The sequence below is a fragment of the Molothrus aeneus genome, chromosome Z, assembly GCF_037042795.1.
Source record: "Molothrus aeneus isolate 106 chromosome Z, BPBGC_Maene_1.0, whole genome shotgun sequence".
NCBI classification, from domain to species: domain Eukaryota; kingdom Metazoa; phylum Chordata; class Aves; order Passeriformes; family Icteridae; genus Molothrus; species Molothrus aeneus.
In genome coordinates, this window is record NC_089680.1 from 65,854,888 (window position 1) to 65,882,751 (window position 27,864).

The 27,864-nt window shown below is 34.7% G+C and overlaps 1 protein-coding gene across 1 annotated transcript in view; it reads right to left on the reverse strand.

The window, feature by feature from the left end:
• FBXL17 (F-box and leucine rich repeat protein 17) overlaps window positions 1-27,864 on the reverse strand; it is a 271,635-nt gene that overhangs the window by 11,391 nt on the left and 232,380 nt on the right. The window contains exon 8 of the mRNA XM_066569489.1: window positions 6,404-6,546. Coding sequence (XP_066425586.1) covers window positions 6,404-6,546 — 143 coding nt within the window. The remainder of the gene's footprint in view (window positions 1-6,403; window positions 6,547-27,864) is intronic.

Genomic DNA, 27,864 nt, shown 5'->3' on the forward strand with positions numbered 1-27,864 from the left:
TGTGGTAGTTTTCTCATGTGAATGGTATTGCCCCAAACTCCCAGTCTACTGCGAACTAGCAACACCCATTTCAGATCTCTGTGAGGATGCAGAGTTTTCTGCAACACACTATTTTTTATTGAAGTTGTGTAAGTAACAAAGGTTTCACTCTCAATTCCCTTTGTTTATTGTGAGGCTTTATTTTTCTATTAAAGCAGAGAAACCACTTTATAGGAGCCCTTCAGGCTGGCAGATTATTTGATTTGCTAATTCTGTCCATTTCATCAGATTAACTTCTAGACTCCACCTATGGAATATTTCCAGGTAAAAATATTACACACATTTCAGTATTACACACATTTCAAAAACTTTTTTCTTCTAAAAATTGCAGTTAATAAAGACCCAGATGCAGTGAAATGACAGTGGTAATTTATACAGTGATAAATATTCTTTCAGATTACTTTCTGCCTGTTGAATTAATAACACTGAATATTTTCCTTCCTATTTGACTACATTAAAAATAATTTGAGCACATTACTGTAATATCTGTCAAAATGATGGCATGTAAAACTAACAGAGAAGTCTTTCTCAAAAGTTGCCAGCTGGCAAAAATAACTGGAAGTTCCAGGGAGCAATGCTTCTAAATAAATTTCTCCCTTTTTGATTTTTTATTCATAAAGATGCTGACCAGTTCACATTGCATTCTTCCTTAATAGCTGGCCTTATCATGATTTTGAACTGTTGATCATCACCTAAGGGTCCATCTTTCTCTTAGAGAATGACATGGTTCAGGTGGGTGCTTTTTAGAAACAAGGACAATTTCATTAATTCTGGAAAATTCCATCTTCAGCCCAGTACCATAGAACTGCTGCAGAGGAATCAGCTTGGAGAATAAAAATCTTTTAGCAAAAAAACAGTTAAACTAGAAGAGCAAAATCTTTAGCTTGTATAAAAACCTTTTCTTTTTGTGTGTATATTTTAGCAGATGCTTTCGTTTACACACATAATGGATCTGTTATCCTAGTTAGCTAGGGGGGAAAACCCAAAAGTAGTATTGTTCAGACTTTTAAAATTGTTGTATTGAAAACCAAAGTGAAATAAATGCTATTCTTCTTTTGTTGTGGGATAGCTGTGGTTTCTTTCTAATGAGATTCACAGATCTCATGAATCTAAAATCTTCATTATTCATAGAGAGATGTATCAATTGCAGCTCCTACATTATACATATAAAAATTTAAAAAATACAGCAATTCCTTTTTAATATGCAGCAACGTACTTGAACAAATTATAGTAATTTAAGAGAAAAAAAGGCTACAGAATTTTTCTTAAAGAGAAGGATTGGATATTTTCATTCCTCTTCAAATCACAAAACCATAATTTCAAATCTCAAAATGAACCCCTTGTAACATAAAAGAAGAAATGGTAGCAATTTGGCAGGTTTTCTGATCAGGCTAATGATAGCATTTTCTGAAAGTGGAAGGCAAATTGCTGTGATAATTACATTAAAACAAGCCATGGCTCTGTATTCTCACTATTCTGCCATTGATTAAGAAGCCTTAAGCTCAAAAAGGTATTGGAAATTGAAAGATTTATCTCTAGAACCTAGGATATATAAAAGAGATAATGCTCTTTTTCACTTACCTTCAGTTGCAGATTAGCTGTGTAAAGTAAAAGCTTGTGAGTGATGGGTCAAAATGTTTCTCTTAAACAGGAGCTGCATTTCTAACTTTGCTAATGATTTGTGGTCTTCACTGAATATGTATTTACAAATATTTGTAAAACAGGTTTTGTAGAAGGACAAAGTGATAAATTATATTAAAAATTCACATATAATCTAAAAATCTTACTCGTACTTAAGATGTAAATGATTTCTTAACTGACCATTTTTTATTTTTAGGGATCATCTATCTTTTTGCCTCTGGGAACATAAAATAGTTTGTCATTTTGTCAGTTGTACTGACCATCAACTTCTGTGCTCTAATATCTCAGCAAAACTAGAATAGGAAATATATGCTACAATTTATCTGAGAAAGTCATCTGGAATAAGCTACAGGCTTCCAGAAGTATTTTCATGAAAAGCAACCATGTCTTTTCTGAGAAATTCCTCTGAAAAAATGGAAAGAAAAAAAGCAAGGAAAAAAAAAGCAAGGAATAAGGGCCAACATGATTTATTAACTAAGTTGTGTATCCTTTCACAGCTGGCTTTGTTGGACTCTCTTTATTTCATTTCATTCACACATAGTGGTGAATATTGAATTTTGTGGCCTCTGTTTTTCAGTGTCATTTTTCTGCCTATTTACCCAAGAAATGTCTCCTACATTTACGTGGGAGCACTGTTGATAACTGCTACAAATTGCACCACAGTTATAGGAAAAGGATCTTGAAATATGAAAATTGTGTGTGAGAAAAGTTGCAGGAAGATTATTGTGACACATTGTTCAACCAGTTAAACTATCACCCAGAAAAAAAAGAAACAACAAATTTTTAGTCCCTATTTCCTAGTTGATACCCAACCATTTTCCCTAAGGGTAAAGATTTCAAGCTGCCACTATATAAAGCTGTTTCACTTCTTGTGAGAGCACAAAAAAGAAGTGCTATAAAGACATCTTTCAAATGATTTCTAGAAATAAATAGTATGGAGAACATCACCCTTTTCCTCCATTTTTTAAAATATGAAATAAAAAAATATACCTAATTAATTAATTAATTAACTAGAAGATGTAAATAGGATCTAAGTTAGTTTAATGATAGGAATGTACAGTACACTGTGTTCAGAAAGGAAAACTTGAAATGTGCATTTAAATCTGTTATTTTGACGCAGGCATCATTTTATGCCCTTAGGATGCAAGAAAAGCTCTTAGGAATTCTGATGTCAGTGTTTGTGGGAGGAAAGAAAGCATCCTGTAACTGCCCACACCTTTCTCAAGATACTTAAAGTAATTAAAGGAAAGGTTCAATTATCTTTAAAATATCCCCTTTCCTAAGCTGTGATAAAAAATACAGAGCTACAATTAAAATTTGGTTGGAAGAATGAACACATGTTTTCATTCTGCTGTGGGGAACTAACCTGAAGTGAATTTAATATAACCCCTTGCTATGCTTTTCTTGGTGTTTTCCCGGGTGACAAACCAAGAGCTGCTGGGCTCCCAAGCAGCACCAACCCACCACGTGCTCCAACACAGCCACATCAAGTCCTAAAACACAACCTTGGGCTGCAGCCCCCAGCAGCACAGCACTCCTCTGTGCAGAGGAATGGGGAGTTTGTGGTTGCACCCTGCTCCCAGAGCACTGTGAAGAGCTGACAAGAAGGAACAAAGCCTGGCTCACTGCCCCTGGAAGCGCGGCACAGTGCAAACACAGGCAGAACACCAGAATGCAAAACAGAAATGCCTTCTCTTTCATGCCTTTTCCAATTACAAGCCTCTAAAATGTCCTGCTTAGGCCTTAAATATCTACTGATTTTATCTGTTACTGCTTTCAAAAGACATAGAGACTCAGAATAGCAACATTTTCTTTCCATGGAACATATGACTTGAGCAGTCCTGAGGGCTGCCTGGTGCCTGCACAGATGCACACATACCCATGTACACAAAAATTTATTTGCACAGTCGATAACCTGTCCTGTGAGAGAGATCAGAAGGGAGAAGGGGCCTAGCTGCTTCAAGTACCTGTTCATGTTGGAATGCAGACCAGTGGTGAATTCTGTTGTCCAGAATGTAGGTATTTAAGAACACTTAGAGTCTATACTAGATCACTTTCACACTTCAGGAGGTCTGGATGATAGTCTCTTAGATGAATCCCATCTGATACAGAAAAGTCCCAACTGAAATATATGCTCTCATTATGATGACCTCATAGTAAAGTCAGCATTTTTAAATTATATTTCTCAACACAATGTCATCTATTTTAAGGCAAAGACCATATTGCTCCTGTGGTGTGCATGTAAGATGGTAGGAAAAATGATAAAAAGAAAGGTCATGGCAATAGCAGTTTGATGAAAAATGAATAATTTGATTATTTTCATGGTGTGGATCAATAATGCTTTGCATCTACTGAAACACATTGCCTGGAGGCACTTGGATAATCAATGGCATAAAACAGAGACTGTCTTTACCCAGGCTCACAGCCTCTCTTGATCTTTCTGGGGAGGACCCTTGACGCCTCTAATTTATGTCAAGTGCATATCAAAGAAATTCCAAAATGCCTGGCTCATAAAGAGTGTTTTAGTGGTACCCATTTGAAGTCTACTTACATATGTTCCTTATGTAACTGTGTTTAAGTACTTCCTTTCCAAATGCCTGGGAATTCTTAGAAAGGCATAAAAGCTACCTGGTATGAGCATAACAGTCAGTACCTCAGAAAAGGAAGCCTGGTTAGATGGGACAAATCTTCAAACCTTCTCTTCACTGCAAGCTGACAACAGTACAAAGACAAGAATTTTGGCCAACCGGGAGTGTAAATAAACCCTTCAGCACCACTCAGGAATTCTCTTTAATGATGTGCTGGACACTGACATTTTTAATTTAATAGAGCAGCCACTGGAAAAAATTAGTTCTGCATGATACTGGGGAGAGACAGTTGAGAACGCAATTTTGTTCAGTAATTTCTCTGTTCATTTGCAGTGGAAAAAGGGAGTTGGCATCTTCTAGCTGCCAAAAATCCCTTAAGTCAAGGATACTTACTTCATTCTGTCTGTGGAGCTATTCTTCCCATCAAAGCTTTGCAAACAAGAAAATAATTCCCAGTGGTAGTCCCGCTACTACACTGTTCACGGTAACAGTGTTTACGAATTTCTTAATATCTTTTATCTACCATACTTTGCATACTTGCAGATTCACATACACACTAGCAAGGCACACACAGTCAACAGTGCTTTTATATCTTCCCTGAAGCTTTCTTAAGTAATACTTTTTTTTTCCTTTTAGCAGTTGACTTTTTTTTAATACAAAAGGTGTTGTATACTGCTCTAAAAAACGAGAAAAGCATTTACCAGCAATTGAAGGAATACAGACTGTAGTACATGTCTATGAAAATGACATATAGTTTAACTTATGAGGCAGTAGAGCTTGTTTTCAACATCAAGATCATTGATTTTCTATAGCAGTTAAAGACAGGATAAAATTATTGCACTTATTAGATCCTTGTTGATTGTTCAACATTAGCTAAATTCACAAAATAAATACATGTGCAGAAGTGGTTAGATGATTCTGGGTCAGGTCTAATTCCCAAGGTCAAGTTACCCTTTAAACATTCTCTAAGTACATAATCTTAGCACAATCCATCAAAGAGATTCACACACTCTTTTTGTCTGTTGGCTCTTATAAAACACTAATGTTTAGGAGATTAAGTGGACTCAGCTTTGATAGACAGAGCAATTCTTCCAAAGTGCTCAACCTTCTTGCAAACTGGAAAGTGCCTAAGGCTGGCTTTGCAAAATGCTATTTCTAATTTCACCACTGACCTGGACATTATTATTCCTTGCCATTTGAAATACTGTGTTTTGTCACTGTCTTCTATAGTGCACTGTGAAGGATGCAAGGTAATGGTTTGGAGCATGAAGTTTCTTAGACTAAAACCTGTTTTTCCATAGAGAGTATCCAATCAGAAATCCACAAGCCTGAGAGATGCTTATGATGGGCATCACAAGCCAGATGTTTTGTTGATGATGGCTGGAAAAGAAACAATCCCTGCAGGGTTATGTGAAGACTTAAGGTCAGAGACTCTGGACCTCCAATGATTTTTCCTTTAGCTATTCTGCTATGTTCCTGGGGCTTGATCTCTCTTCTAAACAGAAACGTGATTTCTGAAGGCTATATACAGGGTAAAGTGGAGATGGACTGGCTTCAACTATTTTTCTTCTAATGATAAAGTGCTAAAACTTGTAGACATTCTTACTATTCTCTGAGTATAAAGCTACATAGTAAGAGACTCAGTCTGTTTTTCTCTTTTTATCATTATGATTTCCTTAAAATCTCTGTCCTTCTGTTTTTAAAACCATGATATACGATCAAGAGCACAGACATATCACTCTTGAAGTTACACTGAAGATTTTTTTTCCCTTTCTTTTTAAGAAACAAAGTAGTCTGTCACAGTTATAACATGACATGCCAACCACTTTCAGACAAAAGTATTCAAAACTGTCAGAGGGCAGATTTTATAAAAAACTTGTGAGCACCTCAGGCTGCGACTGTAACCTACAGATGTATTTTGAAAATCTACATCAGCAAACATTTATAATGCTCCTTCTAGCCCTCTGTGTGACTTTTGAGCTGTCTATGTGAACACAGCACACCAGAACAGTTGCTCGAGTAGTGAATACTGAACATTTTTGTTCAGAAAAACATAAATCCTGCTGCCTCCCTCACACACACAGGAACACTATCACACTCAGAATGAGGCACCAGGTCAGGAAAAGGCTCCTTACCTGATCACATCTCATCAGTCCCAAGTACCGGAGGGATTTGCTGCGCTGAGCAATCTGGGTGGCTCCACGATCCGTGATCTCTTTGCACCATCCAACATCCACTGTCTCTATTGTCATGCTGTATCTCCCAATGGCTATCAGAGCTGGAAAGACATGAAAGGCATGAAATGAATAGCTCTGCAGATGGCAACCTCAGCTCCATGCACACACTGAATAATGCTGAAATTGAGTTTTGAGAAGCAGTTCTCATGTACTTTGTAAATGATATTATATTTCATAATTCTCAACAATGTAAAAGCTGTCTCTTCAAATTGGAAGTACATACAGGTGCAAACACACACCAACACACACATAAACATATTTTCCTATATATTTTCTACCAATCAAAATAAATAGACCAATTAACAGACATAATCTATAAGAATTCTTTTAATTACTTTTTCCAGAAGAAGCAAGAATCAATTAATAAAATTGAAATAAATGCAAAATAAAAAAAAATCCTATCTCACTTTTCAGAGAAAATAACTGACTTTATACTACTAATATTTTTTTTTTTTTCAGAAAAATAATACTACTAAGACAGGACTGAGATTAACAGGACATTTTGTGAGTCAGTAAGACATAGTTTTATAAAACCCTGCAGGAAATCTCATGCCATACATTCTATAGTTGTATTCTAAAATTCAAATTTTTCTCGTTGTTCATTTTGGTGCTGTAAGAACGATGGTGTGTCTCACTGTCACTTTTTCTTCACAAACAGTTTTCCAGTAAAAAATAAAGAAAGAGTTAAAAAAGTCATAAGGAATTAAAAGAAAAATTTGAACCTTTATTAAAGGAAAAGAAAGAGGATCTGGAAGTTCTGAATGGGCTGAAAAAAGGTATGTAGGAGAAAATGACAAGAGATCTGAACCGGCTGGGAAGGTTTTGTCATGACATGACAATGACACAAAAGATAAAAATCACTGTCACCCTGGTCGCCATGGACTGTAGCACTTTTCAGACATATGGACTCAAGAAGTCAAGCTGGGATTTATTAACAAAAATTTTAGCAGCTAAAATCTCAGTCTAAGAAAAAAGGCCAAGGTTTCTGGTGTAGAAGTCAGCCACCTGTATATAATCAAGGGGTAAGATGTTCACACAGTTTTTAACCCAAGTTATAAGGCAGCTGTTGAAAAGGAAGATGAAGGAGTGACTTATTCCAAGTAATGTGTATATCTTTAAAGAGTTGATTTTTCAGCAGCTATGGGGCGGTTCTGTTCATGCTACATTCCCAAATTAGGAAGAAAAAAAAAAGAGGAATTTCAGGGGAAGAAAAAAAAAAAGGGGAATTTCAAAGAGCTGGTAGCTCTTGATATACAAGATATAGATTTTAGCTAATCAGCATGTAAATGAGATCTAGAAGAAGAGAAAAACCCACCTCACTTTCCAGTGGTTCTGCAAAGAACTGCATTGCTGGTGTACAGCAGTGAGGGTATTTGGATTATTTATAAATATCTAGGTCGACTTGATTAGCAAACAAATGAGCCAAAAGATGCCAGAAACATTATTAGAAGCTGTGGAAGGAGAAGTAATACATAATTTCTTTCTTTCAGCAGTTTTCCAAAATATTAACTGAATTTTGTTACTGACATATTGTATGTATGGTAAAAGCACCTATGTAGTTTCTTTACAGTTTCACTGATATTTGTAGGACAATACCAATTTCCTGGTCTCTTTCCCGCACATTTCTTGAAAAGAAGTCCTAATTTTTCAAACTATAAATACGTATATAGCAGAAAATAAACTTTGTACTTTTTTTTAGACACCTTTTAAAATATCACTATAATAAAAAGTAGGGATAGTTAGAAACTTTCTGAATACATTTTTCAATAGGAAAAACTATAGTAATTATAGATCATTGTACCTCCACACAAAATGTTATAGACTTGAAGTAGGGCAAAAATACTGAAAGCCTTCCACTACATTAGAATAATCTAAGTTCATTTGAAATTTTGCCACTGTTTGTAAAGTTACAACCATATTTTGATATTTTCAGTGCTTCATGTAAAACTGACAAAGAGAAGAAAATAAACAGAGAATATTTTCATGAAAGTGACACTAAAGACCATTAGAACACACTGGCAAAATCTGTCCCCAGATTACCAGACATCTCTCTGGAAAACCAAACATTTTGACAAGAGTGTTATACTGAAGTTATATGTTATACTGAAGTCATATACTACTACAGTTCATCTATCAAACACAGAAACGATGCCATTTGAAAACTCCAGTGACCATATTTTCTGGAAATTTCCATGTGTGGAACTACACCCTTAGAAGACCATTCTGGGTCACAGAAAAGACACACTATGGAGTTTCTATCAGCATTCAGCGGTGGGAGATAAAGAAGGGCCATGAGAACCAGTGAAAATGTAACAATACTTTTCCAGAACACTTTGCTCACATGAAAAATGTGGCCAGGGATTTTCTAAACTGGGGCTTATGCCTCTGTACTCTTGTAAGTTCATCTGATCAGTCTTGTAGCTCACAGAACATAACATCCATAACATCCTGTGGCAAGGAATCCTGCAGTTCAGGATTCTTTCCTCTTTGAAAAATCACCTTCCCTTGTGGGAAATGCTTCTTGGAAATCCCAACAGACCGTATCAACTGGGTCTTCTTTATTGCCTCCTGACTTCTCCAAAGTACTGAAGTACAACCTCTCTTAGCAGCTGTATCAACTCTTCCTGGATACACTGCATTTATTCACATGTTCACTAACTGCATTCCATATAATAATTAACTCACCTTATACAGACAATAGATTTATCAGTTAATATTTTTCTAATCTTCCCTGAAACATTTTTTTAAATACTTCTTCAAGGCAGTCCTGTGGAATCAGGCAGGCTTACATGAAAGATTACACAGTGCAGCAAGGAGCTTGGCTATTTCATCCTCAAGTTCTTTTACTGAGTACACACATGTCTCTTGCTTGTATGAGCAAAACATTTTAAGCCACAAGTTTCAGCTAAGAAAATGTTTGCATTGCTCAACAGCTTTTCTTCCTCTGTGCACTGGCTCACAATAATCAGAATACAATGCTATTATTCAAAAGCTTGGCAGTAATTTAATGAGGAAACATGCAGCAAAACCCTTACAAAACTAAGTTTGAATTCTGTGACTTGAGAAGTTGTAGCACAATCAGCAGTGAATAGCCAAAAGTGTGTTTGAACACTAATGACAGCCAGGCTTAAAAACATGGTCAGCGATCAAAGGGAAGAACCTGACATGCTGAAATTAAGCAGAGAAGGATACACAAAAATACCCCGAGTAGTTTGAAGATGTTGGCTTTGACATATGAACTTCTCTTTTTTTTTGAATATTTAACAAGGCATCCAATTATTTTTCTCCTTTTTATAGTCCCATTTATTTTGGCAAAAGCAACATACCATATTTCTTTTTCCAGTGCTAGGTTTGTGGAATGGAAATCAACTGATGTACAGCCCCTACTCTGTAAAAGATAAAGTATAATGTCTCCAACTGGAATTGGAAAATCATCCCTACACCTTGAGCTGTATTAAGCAAAACTGTTTTGTTTGGTTATAATGGTACTTGGCTATTGAAGTTGAAAGGACCAGGTTTGTAGAAAACGGAAACATCTTCTGGATGATCAGCTGGAATAGTTGACAAAACCAGACAAATTTCATCCATAGTGCACTACCACTAAGAGCAAATTGTAATTTAACCTCACTTTATTTTAAACTGATTAAATTAAACTGACACATATAAATGCATCTGCTGCTACAGACAGAAATGTCCATCAGAGGGAAGGTCTATGTTCAGCTGTGAACCCAGCGGCTGCTATGTGGGTGTTAGCTTCAAGTTTAAGGTTGCTATAACAGAAAAATAAAAATATCTTTGCTATAAGCAACTGATAATTGGCCTAGTCTTAATTTAATTTGAAGTAATTTTTATGTCTGGAAACAAATACCCCAGGTTTTGCACAATATTACCAAATACAACCGTTTGGAAATCTGGTGTATTGAACACAATTATGTCCAATTAAAAATATTTTTAATGACATGCATCTACTACACTGTAGAGTGCTTCCTTAATCAATAAGTCTGATTTCAATTTAACTGAAAATAAAACTCTGTAAGGCTTAACTGTCTTTCTGTTTTCTTCCTGTAATTACCTAAAATGCAAACGTACAAGGCACTGCATTTGGTCAGCCTTCAGTGAAGCCTGGACAAAAAAGCTTTTAAAAATTAATTATGATTGATATCATCCATACACCAGGGCACTACAGACACATATGAATTCATGCAAAAATAATTTTTGCATTTCTTTCTTTCTTTCTTTCATTAATGTCAAAAGCACTTAAATGTGCAAGAATTGGAATTCAAAATTTCCAATCTCTTTAGGGGTTTAGACAGAGTAGAAATCAATCAGTCAGCCAAGGATTACCAAGAAGAAGTCTTCTTACAGAACTTTCCATTATATTTTTATTTTTATATGTATACATTATGTAATATACATATATAATGAATATTTATCTATTAATACCTATATAAAACATAAATTATACAAAAGAACATACTGTATAATCTTTTAATTTATTTTAGAGCCAAAAGCTATTAGGGTGGCTTTGACAGTTATCTACTCACTCCTAGGGAGCCTAATTTTTAAAAAAAACATTAGAAATTTATGAGACTTAAAACTGCAATAAGAAGATGTAATAGAAATAAAATTAGCAAAGAAACCAATACATTCAGGTGTTAAAAATATGGTGTAGCAGATCAGCTTAGTGGATTTGGAAAAAATCTTCTGCTGTTGTTGGTGCTACAGAGTTATTCTCATTTGCCCGAGTTATTTAAAAAATGAATGGACAAAGCTCTGGAGAGAGAAAAAAATATTCTACAAGATAGACCAAAAATAGGCAACCTAAAAAGTATTTTCTATCTTTTATTTATCTTGCTCTATTGAATTAGAAACAAAAGAGAAAAATGAAAAATCATCCAGGTAAATTATAAACATCTGAATGCACTGAAGTTTTAACAGTCACCAAAATTATTTTGGTATTTCATTTAAAGTGATTTGTGGAAAAGAACTTTAAAATTAGCATGCAATTAGATACAAACACTTGCAATTTGTAAAATACTGTTGAATATAGACAATACATTGCCATCTGATTGTAATATACTATTTTATTTACAAATAGAAACCTGAAGTTATATATGTTAATAACATTCCCTCCAGTATGGCTTAAATATTGCTTATATATAGAAAAGGCTTTTCTTTACAGATGCTTGCTTATAAAAACTTACATTAGGGCAACAGAATTTTATTCTCCAGAACAAATCTTGATGCCATGAGAAAAAGCTCCATCATTTTGCTCACAATGCTTACTGCAGGTTTAATCCCTGCACTGATGAGGCTGGTGGTTGTCTGCCATGCAAATTACTAAATCCTGCAGTTTAGCTAATCTGCTATGTGCAGAAAGGCAGTACATGCCAATTTCCATTTCCATGTGTCAAAAGGTGTTTAGCTGCTGCACCCATGCACAGCAGTGGAAGAAATCACTGACTGCTTTGCTACCTCGCTCATCCAGCAGAGGAATCATAGCTCATAATTCATATTGCTTATGCCTCAAATGAAAGACTCACTGAGTGATACAACTTTTTATGCAATTCATTTATTTCTGTTTTGAAATTGTAGGAGTATTTTGATGATTAAATGAATGTTTGTTAATCATATCCTGACATAAATCATGCATCAAGCACTGTAGTTCATCTTGTAGCAAATAAAGGCTACCATGGATGTATCAGTGCAAAACTCCAGTTGGTGCTGGTTTCCTGGTAAAAACTCTAATTCTGCCTAGGCTTTCGGACATCCAGCTGACAGGTATTATGACATTGTTTTTAATTCCTTTATAGTCAAGACCTTTCATAACAGCTACTTTTCAGTGCCACCAGGAAATAGCAAAGCAAGACAGACAGAATCTGTACAAAAACTGGCCTTCTACCAGGAATCTCAGCCAATTCCATTTACAGTCATGCACTTAAGTACATTCCTGGTTTTCATTGCAGTTCCCTTGAAATTAAAGTAAAAACATAGACAGAGAACATAGCTCTGAACTTCACTGTTCTCATAATCGAATGTCAATCTTTATTCCCAACTAAATTTCCATACAGTACATCCATGTAATAGACATATAGGGGATAAAGCAAATCCTTTCCCTATGGTACAGAAGAAATGCAAAAGGGAGATTGGTCACTGGTTATTTAAAAAACACTTTATACTACTGGTATTTTAATATTTATAGCAAGTGCTCACAAAACATTGTGCCCAGAAACCTACGTGAACAAATAAATACTTCATCTTTTGTAAATCCTAGAGATACTTAGAAACAAAGTTGCCCAACCTCACAAGTTTTCCCAGTGGAATGCTGAATCATTTCAGCATGGCCAACCTGCATTTTAACATGGTGTATTTCATTTTTTCCCTACTGTCTTCATCTGCCTCAGGCTGCTTGAGGTCTCCTGTGATAATTTTACTGTTGAACCTTTGTGCATAAGTTGCTTGGGCAACATTTCTTGAGAATGAAGGATGAGACTGCAACAAAATGCAGAAAGATAGAATGGCATGACCACAACAGGAAACCAATCTAACCAGAGGCCTCAAGGAAATGAAAAGGAGACAGACTGTACTCCTTGAGCAACCCTTTTTTTCTCTAAGAGTTTAGAAAATCTGGTTAAATCTCTTCTCTCTGAAATAATATTTTAACCTTAATTTGGGAGTATGGTGGAAAACCACTCAAGTAGTGATACTACTGTAAGTTAAAAAAAAAGAAGCTGTTTGGAAACAGTAACACATAAATTTATGTATTTCTGGTTTAGGTTTTGAAAATAAAATTTCATTGTTTAACGTATTTGCTACCTAAAGAACCATAAGGAAAATGCCTGGAGGAAGAAAGTCCCAAGGACTGGAAAGACCTCATGTGGGAGGAAAGATGACAGAGTCACCTCTCATGCAGAAAAAGTATTTTACTTTATATTTTTTATATAAAATACATTTAATACAGGTAAATACTTTTTCCTTCAGAGTCACAAAAATAAATGGTATAGAGTTACTTGGCTATGATCTGGTTGTGGTAACCATAGTTACCATTAAGTTGGTACAGTATACATTGCTGTACTCAATAAGAACTTAATTAACTGATACAAAGAAAATCACTAACTAACCAACTTACCAACTTTCCTCCTACAGATAAAACTCTATGAAACACATGGCACTTAGAGAGCTATGACTTCCCAAGTAAAATTTATCCTATTGCTTGATTTACTTCTTCATCTTGGCTATTTAATACAACTAAAGGTATGTACAAATCATAAACATTTACAGGTATAAAGCTTACTACTTTGTAGTAAATTGTTGCCCTACAATGTAAGCAAAGCTTTGCCCTAAACTAGAAATTAAATTGAAAATACAGAAAAGAATGATCTTTCAAAATTTTCTTAAATGTTACAACTATTAAGCACCTGTTTCCCCGAAAGTCCATACTAAGAACAAAGCTAACCTATGGATAGAAAATGGTTTGTTGTGTTTTATAAAGGTCTCTCAAAAAAAAATCCAACATTGACAACAATGATTTAATCATAAGTATATCTGCAGTCTAAATTAAATCTATTAATCCAAACATAAGCTCTGTGACATTTCAGCCATTTCAGTATCTTTTACTCAATGCATACCAACAGCAAAAAACAAATCAAAACAAAGCATCCCCCCCTCCCAAATCTTCAAAACAAGGATGCAAAAAGACCTTGGTACTACAAACTGAAAGGCATGCAGCATATTTACTTCTGTTCTGACTGCAGACACCTTATAAAAATATTTAAAAATAACCATTTCAGAAGTGGATTGCAAAAGTGGTTGGAGTTGTTGATTTTAACCCCTAGGTTTTAAGCTAAAATAGCCCCTATGGACCAATTTTCACTTTCCTGGGGACACTAAAATATAACTCATTTTCTTTGCGTTATTTTATACTGAAGTAATTTCCATCATTGTCACATAAATAGTCTGAATATCAATGGAAGGCAGTAAGCCTCGCTTCAATCCCCAAGAAAATCATGGCACCAATTTTCCTGGAAGCCACATCTTAAGGACAGAAAGACGACTGGGAACAGGCAGCACTGATGTAGCAAGTGCAAACCAAGCCTTGTCAATCTGATTGCCTTTCTGTCATGAGACAACTGGCTCTGTGGACAGGGATATGTAAATTTCTTTTTTTTTGCATCAGGAGACTATTGAGAAGAGGTGCTATGGACTCTTAAAATTACTTCTTCCAGTCTACAGACAAAAACTTTTTTTTTTGTCACATTAACAAAGACACCAAAAATTAACTGAATCCTTTTAATAAGGAACAAGAAGATTTAAATACAGTCTTTTCAAAACAAATAATGTGGCTTGGGCTTATTTAAACAACACATACCTAACCTCTGAGAGCTGTAACTCCATGCTGCTGTTGTATGCAGAAGCTTAGTGGCATTCAGATACAATAGCCACTATTGAAGAACAACAAAAAGCGAGATCTGTAAACCTGAACGATCTGAGGTACCTGCAATGCATTAACCTAGAGAGATAGGAAAGAAACAACCTCTTTTGAAGTTCTGAATTGTTTGGATAACTGGTGTATACAGTGCTCCCAAAGTTCTGTGAACTGCTCTAAAAAGCCATTCCTTAGAGTACTCCAGGAACTATAGATAGTCACAGAAAGTAGAACATCAAATAGGGAGTGATCACTTAATGTTTTATTGGAACAGTTTAAGATCATAAACTGGCAGAAGCTAGAAAAATAACTTTGTAACACTTAATAAAAATAGATTAATGATATAGAATTTTCAGCTATTAGACAATAGTATGCACATTGCACATATGTAATATGTACACCTACATAATTCAAAATATTACAATCACTTATTAACAGACTATTCTAGTGAATGAATTAAGTTTGTCAACTCCAAATTTCACAGAAGAAATAAAAATTCAGGATGTAGAAATGCTGGTTGTCAAAAAAAGAAGAATTTTACTTTAGCTCTTAGTCACATGGGATTGTAAGAGAGGGGGCAGAGAGTAAAGATGCTTTCCCAGAGAGGGAATTTAACGGTTTAGACTGTTCAATTGTGAGATCAGGCAAGATTAGAGCGCGCCTCTTTGGAGAATGACAGAAGGTAATCCTAAATGATGTGGGAACACACCCTTTTGTACATTTAGCTTTGTATTTTTCTCCTAAGGAATCTAGCTACTGTATTCTTCTGATTAATAAATTGTGACTTTGAAAAGCCTGCTCGATGGTCTGCAAATACTTGCTGAGACAAAGGATGACATCTGTGACAGAGGTCTGTACTCATTCTGCCAAAGACTGAAAATGTAGAAAACACAGGTCCTAAGCTCAAGAACAACAGAATTATGCATTTTGCCTTTTTAAAGTGGAGTCATAAATTCATCAACTTGAAAGGGTACACATCAAAAAGATTAAAAGACTGAAGGATGAAGAACATCTAATTAATGCATGACAGCATGTTACTTCTGTCACGCACTAAAGAATTTCACACTGTTTGATGGTAGAACAATAACTACTTAAATCATGATTCAGTGTAACAACTCCTAATTTTTGATAAGCTTAGCAGCAAGTGGAGTACAATAGATACAATTTTTGTACATAAAATTGAATCAAATTGAGACAAAAGAGCCAAATAAATACTTACTAGAAGATAAAACTGTTTACAAAAATAGAATTTTATGTACACAATCTGAAAGTGGAAGAAAATGGCTATTGAAAGTTTAGAATTTCATTGTATAAGTCCTGATGTATATCTGTTCTGTACCTAACAAGAGGTTAGATATTTGACTGCTCACCAGAACACACAAAAAGTAAAAGGCAATACTTTCACAAAATGTAACAGGCAATGCACCCAAATAAACCACAGAGCAAGAGGTGTTACACCAGATAGGCTGTTCATGTATTTCAATGACCATGCAGTACTTTTTAACTCCCAGAAAAAAACCCCAATGCCATTTAAGATATTGATGTCGTATTTACTGTTCTTTACTTTAAGAGTGCAGATTATTATTCATAAGAATCATATCATATCAATTTAAAAAGTGAAACAAAAAAGATTCATACACATATACATGTAGCCATATTTGTATAGTCCACATAAATACATGAATATTTGATAAGAGAGAATATTACCATCTTTATTAAAACTCTTTATAGCTCTGGAATATTATTCTCTGGCACATTATGTTTCCCCTTTAACTATGTGTCTTTTTTTTTCTAAACAAATTATAATAATAAAAATGTTTTCATTGAACATAGTAGAATGCTTTCCATGTGCACATCTGCAACATTTTGGCTGTGTAGTGAACTGCTAGAAATGTGAACAAACAAACCAATGCAAACACTCAATGTATCAGATAAAGCATCACATATGCTGATTGTCAAATTTCTCTGCAAAAGACCTGTATATTTAATACCAGTCCAACAGCTACGTCCCACATGGTCGAGGACCACAGTTTGAAAGCTATTATTTCTAAGAGAGGTCCATAAAGAGAAGGAAGAAATTATTCAACTTGAGATGGCAGTAAGAAAGTCAAAATTAGTCTATAGCATACTCAAGAAATGCTTAGGCTTCTATTAGAAAAGCAATCTGAAAAATAGCAGCAACAGTCAATATTACCTAGTGATGTGACTGATTAACTATTATGGCATTTCCATAGCATTAAAAAAGGATTCTGAAAAAAGAATATTCAGACAAAATAATCCATGTGCACCAGCCAAGCTGCTCTTTCAGCTGTTTCTTATTTTTAACATACTTTAAATTTGTTTAGAATGTCTTCATACACTAGTTTTGCCCTCTTTCATCAACAACCAACTGTTACCTATGTAACTAACACTAATATGACTGCTACATTTAGGAAGCTTCACTGAAGACGTAGAGCTAGTCAGGTATCACCTTGAATTCTGTGTTCAGTTTGGGCCCCTCACTACAAGAAGGACATTGAGGTGCTGGAGGGTGTCCAGAGAAGGGCACTGGAGATGGGGAAGGGTCTGGAGCAGAAGTCTGATGGGGAGCAGCTGAGGGAGCTGGGGTGTTTATCCTGGAGAAAAGACAGCTCAAGGGAGGCTTTTCTGCTCCCTACAATTCCCTGAGAGGAGGCTGAAGCCCAGTGGGGATCAGCCTCTTCTCCCAAATAACAGAAACAGGATGAGATAAAACAGCCTCAAGTTGACACAGGGGAAGTATAGATTCGATCCTGGGAAACTTTCTTCACCAAAAGCATTGTCAATTACCAGGAAAGGCTGCCCAGGGCAGTGGTGGAGTCACCATTCCTGGAGGTATATGCAAGACATGTAGATGTGGCTCTCTGGGACTTGGATTAGTGCTGGACTTGACAGTTTATGGTTGGCATAATGGTTGGAGTGGATGATCTTGAAGGTTTTTCCCAACCTAAACAATTCTGTGATTCAAAAGATAGAGCATATGGACAGCTAGAGCTCTGGGACAATATAGTTCTTCCAGGAACAATTTTGAAGACACTTACCAGCCAAGGCAATTAGTTTAAGAGTAAGGCATACAGTTCAAGTAAAATGGTAATAATGTTTCTGTCTCCACTGTTTAAAGGAGAAAACCTAGTTGAGCCAGAGCAGGTATGAAGCTAGGACACAGCCAGGATGAAACGAGCACAGGCAGTGATAGCATTTATTTTACAACCTTAAGCTTGTGCAGACTTCTTATCTAATTATGCCTGAGTACATTCGTGGATAAGTGTTTAAGGCAGCTCTGGGAATAGCATTTGCTGTTAAAGGCTTTGCAGTGATCAGCAGAAGTGCAAACACTGTATTTTGTCAAGGAGAAATGAATCTTCACAGGCAGAAAAGGCTGGACACCCATGGAAGAAGGCATGAAGATGGCTAATGCAAGGTCCATGTTACCCTTCCAGAAGTGCAGCTTTCCCTAGTGTCCCAAATACCAAAGATATTTGCCAGAGTAGAGTTTAAGCTATTGCCAAGATGTTAACTCTATGTGATTTTTAAAGTAAAATAAAATAAAGTAAGAATTAAAACACATGCTTTTATAAATAATCTATAGGTTTTTATTTTATTTCACTGAAGCTTGGAATTGATATAATTTTTCTTAAAATTGCTGAGTTAAAGTATATTACTGAAAGTAACTTTAGAGATGTAAAAGGTATCCAAAAGGGACAGACAATAAGGTTTGATGCAGTGGCTGACAGACTGCTTTGACTGTTTCCTATTGTAGCAATTGTTGCTTAGGTCTTAGATCACAGCATGAAGTTACACACAGCATGTGCTGCAACAAATCTATACAATCCGGGAAGGACAAACTGCCAGCCTCAATTCTGCATTTTCCTGGTTTTGTCAGCATGTATCAATTCACAGCTCAACATAAATTAACTTTAACACAAGATTCTGTGTCTGTTAAGATAACATTTAATACATTCCAATGCAGTTATATTGTTCTGCTTTGGAAAACACAGTCAGAGAAAAGTGATGTAACTTGCCATTAATTTCATTATGACTAATGCAACTGAGGTTGTTCATATAAATCAATACAACTGGATGCTGAGAGTGAGCACAGCTGACAAGGAGAAATGAAAATAATTTAAAAAGGTTCCATACAGTGAATCATCAAAGTTGGCTTTAAAAATAACAAGTGAACTACTTTCAGAAAACTTGTTTTGAAGATCCTCTTTATTTAATATCTAAATTAAGTTGTGTTTAGTCCTCTATGACAGCTAAAGCTGAGTTTTGATGAGAAAAACCATAAATTATCTATAATTCCTTAAAGAGTAAGGTGTCAAATATTGACACCTATAGTGCATCTCCAAGATGTTTATAGCTGAATGGTTACACAATCTCTCTAGAACAATAACAGTTCCAGCATTAATTAGCTGTCCTGTATAATGAATAGAATGAAAATTAATAAAATGAGCCAAGTGTATTCAGCTAAGGAACTCTTTAAACAATAATTAGCATGGTGAAATGCAAACAAAAAATGCTACTTCCTAAGGGCTTGAAAAATACTTGTTTTATTAAGTATTTCTCCAGGCATCTGATCCATTCCCTTAAAAATAAAGGCCACCTCGTGGGAACTCTACAGTAAAGCAGTCTAGTACAGTAGAACCTTTTCTCTCTAACAAAATCCAACTGGATCAGAAAATACAGCAGCGTTCATGCCAAATAGAGCATGTCTAATTATTAGTACTGCAAATTAAGAAAATGCCAAATTTAAAATATAAATATGGTTTTGACAGAGTAAAAAATGCACAGCCATGCTAAAGTAACTGCTTATGCAAGTTGCTTAGTGGGCGTTAATTTTCCTTTTGGCTCCGTAAAATAAACACCTCAATAAACATGGAAATTTTTTCCCTTTTATATGGTTGTGTAAGAATGCAATAACTTACCTAATAATGTCATTCAGGACACTTTGAGCAAAAGAAAACTAGAAACTGAAATAATTAAGTAATAATGAAGATTTTAATGGGCTAGATAAAGAATTGGCATGCATACAGACCACATTACTTTAAAAGATAGGAAAAATTACCCAATTTTGAATCAGGCATTCACTTTTCCAAAAAGCAGAATACCTTAATACTGAAGAAGACACTGTTTGCTTGCAAATTGGGATATAACCAGTAGACCAAGTACAAGCTCAACCAAAGCTGTTTACTGGGAGCTACACAGTTCTATAATAAGGTCTATTTGTGTGTCAGCCATTTGTTTTCATTACAGTTTGTGCTTACATGGCAGCAAAAATTTTTTTCAAAAAGTATTAAATTTTCTTTATGCCAGTCTAAAAACAGTATTAAATACATATTTGCCATAAATGATAACCAATGTTTATGAGTATTTGTGTGAGGAAGAAGAAGGCCCCTGCTAAACTGTGGATCTGAATTACCTGTAATTGTACAAATGACACCACATGTGTTAATCTATATACACTTAATGAACTCATGCTTGCAAACTTAAATGAAAGTCATCTTACTAAGGCTAGTGACAGTCACAAGCTAACACATTTTAAGTCAGACAACCACTGGAAGTTTCAGGTTCTGATACCTTTACTCATTAATAAAGCTTAAAACCAGCAGCCTAAAACAGTCTGATGAAAAATCTATTTGATCAACACTGGAGTATTTCAGAAAACCTTTAGTTTTGTCACAGAAAAGTCTTTTCCTTCAGCAGTGGTATCACTCAGATAAATGAATACTTTTTTTTTCTGTAAAAATAAAACAAAACGGTGCTTTATTTTCTGTAAAAACAATCTTTCTGGGAATGCTAACACAGTCTGTTCTACTATCAGGTAAAAAATTAAGCAAATTGTAGTTTATGAAAAGGATCCAAGCAGTCAAACACTATCCAAATGAAGATGGTATACATGGAATCTTGTTATAGAGTGGCAAACATTTATCTGTAGCACATCTGCAACAGTTTCAAAGTCTTTTCTTGATGTGTAAGCAGTCACACAGGCTGAAGAAACAAATTTGCTCCTTTCTGCCGGAAGAATAATTACTTTCAATATTATTTATACTTTTGAGCAGCATGAATTTTAGAATTTTATGAGGAAGAAAACATGGTGAATCATTTTCTGTTTCATAATCCAGAAGGCTAAGCAGTTGTGTTAGCAGAGTGGTGACCATGAAAGCAAAACTAACTGAACTATTACCAACTGAAATTTCCAGATACATGATCTCAGCAGATACATTCACTCCTATTTGCCTTCTGACAGCTTTTACAGAGGCGTACTGCTTTACATTCCATTATAAATGACTTGGTGTATAGGAAACAGGGTGCCAGTCCTTGTTAAACAATGTGGATCACAAAATTCCAACTGCATCCATTAATAAAGGCAATGTGGGAAATATGTTGGTGAGCTATTTTCAAACTTGTAACTAATTTCTATGCTCCTGAAACTCCACTATTACTATTTAGTTGAATTGTACACACACCAGGAATGAATGAGACAAAATCAATAGGTCAGTATGATGACATTTGAACTTAACATTCCATTTTTCCAAACTGCAAGACCTCTTCTTCAGTCTTCCAAAATTTAGTGCAAGCTAGGAAGAAAACACTTAACTGTCACTTAATAATTTTAGTGAAAGAAGCCCAAGCTTATGCATCTTCCTAGGTTTTTTGAAACTGAGTACTTTTCTGACTGATTATATGGGAGAATGATACTATCATGTACTATCAATGTATTTCATACTCCTTTAATGAAAACCTTTCATTAAATCTCAAGTCAGGAATTTAGTCCTAAATTCTAATTGCAGATACATCACTAAGACATGGTCCCTTTTTGTAAAAGATTTAATTTACATGCAAACAAAATTGTTTTAAATAAATAATCACTCTCTGGGATGTCTATATAAATAAAGGAACCTTTTCTCCTATTCCCACCCAAAGAAGTTAAGAAAACCAAAAGATTTTGTTTTCTTACCAAAAATTATGCTAAAAGTTTTAAGAATGGTAGACAAATTAGAAGGAGACAAGTCATAACTGTCATAAACAGATGGCCTGTGTAAGGGTTGATAAACAGTACAAGAAGCAACAGATTGTGTTTTAATTCATCCAGTCATGTTCAAATATATATCTTGTTGTGTACATAATTAGATCTTGGTTGCAATTTTGGACTTGGTAAATGAGAAACGGAAATCTGAATTAAACTAGGCAAAATTTCCCTTTATCTTTCTAACAGCCATAAGCAACATCATAACACCTACAGAAAATAGTAGAGGCAAGATGATTGAGAGTTTCAATAGAATTACACTGTAAATCTGCTAAAAAATTGCCTAGAATGCAAAGTGAGGGGTTTTTTGTTTTGTCTTGTTTTATTTTGATTTTTTTTTTCTTTTCTAAATGCAGCAACAAATTTACCCAAAGTTCCATAATACTACTCAATTTATGACTGCATGACTTGGTTAAGAGAGAATGAACATAGATACGCTTTTCCTTATTATAATGCAGTAATTTTCAAATAGTTTTTGGTGGACTGTAGGAACACACAATATTTCTGAAGGCCTTCATGGAAGACTCAAATATGACATAAAGTAATCTAGAAATATTTGTAGAACATCCATATTTCCATTACAAAATTTGTACAGATCCACAAATCAAAGAAGGCTGAACACCACTAGTGTGAATTGCTACAGTGATGTATATTTTACATGGAGGTAGGTATATTTAAAATAAAAGTGAATATTGTCACATTTAAAGCAGCAAATACACAACATTATGCATTTTAAAATGCTTAATTTTAAAAAAGCAGACATTCCTAAATGCACATATGTATAAATGTACAAATGAAATCTGCATGGACATCTTCAAAAGATTATTAATGTGTCCAAAGAATCCTTTGCTTCATCACTTGGCTGAAAATTTCAAAAAAAATTAAGAGAAAAACACACTCCCTGTCCCATGCCTTCCACAGACACTCACTCCTTTAAAAAAGATTTAACAGAAAGACAAAAATGTGAACTTTCCATTTACAAAGACAGACATTCAATGGTTCATTGGGAGATTAAAGTCCAGGATCCTGAGACACTGAATGAAATCATCAGTCTTTTCTAAAGACATACTGTAATATCTTTGTCTATTCTGGTTGTTGCAAGTTAGCTGTTGAACTAAAATTAACTTATAAGCCTGGACATGCTCAGAGAAATTAATCTGCAACAAATTCATACAAGATCTTACAGTAAAATCAACATCTTGAAGGAAGTTAAAAATTACCTAGAAATTAGAGCATGTTCTGGGGTATATATTGAAAAGTTTTGCAAAGAACCCAGTGGAGTAGCCAGCCAATTTATTCCGAATTTTACACCAGGTTAAGACATAGCTTTAAGAAGGACGCAATGCCTTAATAAACCCTCAGTTCAATAGATGTCAACACCAGTTAACAGGGTGGAGACCAAAGCTAGAGAAAAAATGGAAACCTCCTCATCAAATGCAATTACTGCCTCTTTACTTTCATTTAATCATTTCAAAGCAGAAAACGACTGAAAAATGTTCATATACATTTGAATGCTTTACAAGAAAGTAATAGGTATCATCTGCTACAAAATCAACTGTCTTGGTGCTTCTTCTAAACTACTTGCATTTTCTGAAAATTATCTCTTTTATGTAGTTTTAACTCAATAGTCATGTAGCTAGCCCTCTTCCATATCTCCATCATACACCTGGATTAGAAACAAATTTCTATTTTGATCTCACTGAAAAGTGAAAACTTGACTTTGATTATTTGGATTCCATTATAAACCAAAATATAAGCATCTTCCTCACTGACTGAAGCCATCAATGAAATACCTCGAAGAATGCACTATATTAGCTCCAGACGAAGAATTACTTTACTGTGTTAACCAACATCTGGACATCAGAAAAAAAACCTAGATTTAGGTTTGTGACCTGTTGTTTCCTCTAAATATCTCAAAGATACCAAAAACTGGGAGTGAAGAAACGTCAGCTATTTAAGGCTTATGTTTGCTGCTTAATTTTAGGAAGTAGTCATGTAGTTAAAAATGTCTGTAATGAGTATTGTATAACAATATATTAAAAGAATAGATATTCTACATTAGAAGACTTCAAAGATAATGTACAGAAATTATATGCTTAGAATAACTCTGTATCAAGTGAACTGCTCACCAGTTCAGACCACTTACACATACATCCCAGTTATCTGAAACAAGTACCTCTGAGGGCAATTAACCTGTTGCTGAGGCATATTTTGTGTTCATAGTGTATAAATGTGTAACAGACCTCCAAAGCATAATCTGACAGTGCTAGAAAATTTGGCTGCAGCTTTAAAGCTGTGGAAATAGTTGCACAGATTCACTAGGAACTGTATGAGTTCCTTGGGTCAGAACAACCAGAAGGGATGGCTTTTTTTCAGACTGTAGGAATCTGCAATACTTCAGGCTCCCAGTCCATAGGGCCTGAGCACAGGTTTCACATTATTTACCACTTTTCTGTATTTTTGTAAGTACTAAAATATACAGTCACTGCCAACAGATTCAGAAAGTTCAGATGCAAGGCCAATTTCAACTCTGCAACCATTTGCAAACTGGTTCTACAGGGACTGTAGACTGTATAGACAAATGCATCCATTTTGATCTCTGAAGTATTTCAGCAAGTGAGCTGAATATGTAATCTGAATATTCACTGAGCTGAATATTTCAGCTATGTGAGCTACACTCACATAAACTTCACACATAATCATAGCAAAAGTTTGTTACTGACAATGTTAGAACATAAAAATGTACTGGTGAACATAGATAATCATGTTTGTCCTAGCTGTCTGTTTTTTAAAATATATTTGTCCCTGTGCTAGTTAGACCATATAAAAGGGAGTAACAAGTCAGTGGAAAAAAACATTTAATATGATTTTATCACCTTTCACCTCACTAAGATGATGTTTCATTATAAAAACAATTAACAAGATTTGTTCCCTTTCTTTTTTATTTAATAAATGCAAAATAAAGGGCTTTTTCTTTTTAAATGACACTTCTCTGCCACATGGGAAATCCTTTAGTTCTGAAGTAAATTAACAGCTCAAACTGAAGCACCAGACATGACACAGAAATGAGATGCTGGTCACTGGAGTGATGGTGCCAGAAGTAAAACTCCCACTGCAGCAACTCATCAGCCAAGTACCATGCAGCCACCCTTGGTATCAAGAAATCAATGCTATAACATATATGTCAATACATATATCTTAGTAATATATTACCAAGAAATTGTAGTGTTCAATAAGCACATTAAGGACCCTTTCAGACAAGACAATTTCACAAATTGCTGTTGCCTTCACGCAATCTTACAGAGATAATAGTGACCATTTCTGTTTAGTTAAAAGCTTGCAGCAGCAAAAGTCATGCATATGGTCAAGTGGAACTGACAGAGTTTAGTTTCAATGTTCCACTTGACCATATGCATGACTCAAGATTCAAGAACTTCTAGCAAAATCCTAGTGTGTAAGTATTTTGTGTTTGTGTGTAAAGCCATTTTGTTCTGAGAATTATCTCTGGGAGACAAAAATTAGAATTCTCCTAGCACTGATATTTTAAATTAAATTTTCCAAAAGAAGATCTATGCATGTAGACAGACAATGGCTTCAGCTGTGAGCAACAAGTGAAGGTTATTCCCAAGGAAGAATGAATTGTATGCTACAAAATAATCTCTAAGAATAGTTACATTGAGCATTAAAGGCTGATATTAATAGTTTTAATGAAAGAGAAATTTGCTTCAAGTAAAACATGAGAAATTTTTCGTACCTGTTAAACATTTTTGTTCTCAGTCACACTTATAGTCCATTCCCAGATGGACTGAAAACAGTTACTTAGCATGGCAGCAGAACTACATATAATAGGCATTATGATTCCTCATTCAGGAAGATCTAACCTGTCATAATCTGAAGTTTCATTCATTTCAATGGCACTATGTTGATTTTCATGACCAAGAACCTGGACCATTTTGTGGCTTCACAAAATTATACTCTCTTTCTCTAAAGCACTAGCTCAAAAGGAAGGTTTCCCGCATTCCCATAAGAGTTTGTAGAATATTGCTCATTACTGACAAGTAGAATATACATATATATGTATATATATATATATATATATATATGTATGTATAAACCAAAAACCCAACATATCTTTTCTTGAACAACCACTGTCATTAAAAGACTGCTTACTCTGTTTTATGTGTATCTGATCGCTAAAGAATCCTAAACAAGGAAAATTTGAATGCTTGGATAAGTAACATGGGGAGGACTGTGACAAATAACAAAACTGAAAAAAAAATGTTAGAGAAAATAAAATCTGAGATAACTTTAGTTTTCAGGAAAGTGCAAAGTCAGATACCATAAATTTGAAGAAATACTTTAAAGCTTGCCCCTGTGTAAAGGTTTAACACTAATCAGAGCCAGTTTCATTGAAGTGACCTCCAAAAGGACAGTGGAAATAATTGCAAAAAAGGTTCTTGGACAAGAAAGAGTTTAAACTTACACCTTGCAGTAGAACAGATTACATATGGACTTGTCCACTTGGAAATCTGGCAAACTGGGTGAATCAAGAATAGGAAGTTGACCTATAGAGATGCTAATGGAGAATATTTATGAAAAATAGTAGCTTGTTTAAGACCACCTTGGGATGTGAACTATCACAAAGGTACAATTTGCTTATTTCTTCCTGGAATGCACTGCTTTTCAAGACCTTCCTCTATACAAAACCAAAATCTTAGATTTTACAATGCATTTTAAAATTAAAAAACTTTAGTATACCTAATACTGAAGAACAAAAAGGCAAAACATATAATTTATTGTGAAATATATTAAGAAGTATTATACTGATTTTTCCTTAGTAGTAATATTTGTCTGACTGTAAATGAGACACCTCCACGTGCAGTTTTTTCAGTGTTTTCTTTTTCAATTAAGTTTTTTCTGTAATTCAGAATACTGTTGAAATAAGAATTCCTCTTACTAAAGAACTAAAATCTGAACATAAAATACACGTAGATTGAATCAAAATCTACGTAAACAAAATTATGAGGGAATGGGTATGTCCTTTATAAAAAAGCTTGCACAGATTAGAAAAATCATTAAATTAAAATCCAATTAAAAATCCAATTAAATAATATTTTCTTTTTCTTTTTTCATCTGATTGCTCTAGTCGCAAACTTGGAAGATTATTGTCAAATTGTTGCATTAATAATAGATAAATAAGTACTATAATTTACAATCAATTTCAACAGCTTCTTTTGTTAACTTGTCTCTCTGTTAATTATGTTTTTTGCTCTTTCATCCTTCATATTTTATGAATATGTGTAGATAGAGACAGAAACAAAGTGAAAGAAAAAGATCAAGTGCAATGTTCAATGAAAAAAAAAAAAGATTAAAAATGTAACTTGTGAAATGTCTCTTTAGGCCAGCTGATTGCAGGGTAACTACCAAAAAGCTGACACACACACTTTTATTTATATCTACTCAAAAGCAAGAAAATGTCAAAGAATCAGGATGAAGCTGATTTCCCTCTTGTGTATGTGCATAGGTTTTGATTATAGGCTTTTTCCTCAATTGATGAACTATTACGTGGAGTTCTGAGTATCACTTTACAAAAATAGTGCTATGTTCAGGGTCAATACCTCTCCAACAGTTAGTTATGAAGTCAGCTATAAAGTTACCACTGATTTTTTTGGAAAAGAGTGCGATCAAGTCCTCTTTATTTTCTCTAGAAAGATTTTGGAAGTCTGTTTCCAGGAACAATAGAAAAACCCACATCTAACTAATTTGTGGTATTCATTCATTTTTTTTTTCTGCTAAGGGGACAAATTGAATGAGATTGTACACAATTTAAAAACTATCTTCCAGCTTGGGAAAGACTATGAACTTAATCTGAATATTTGCTAACCTAGT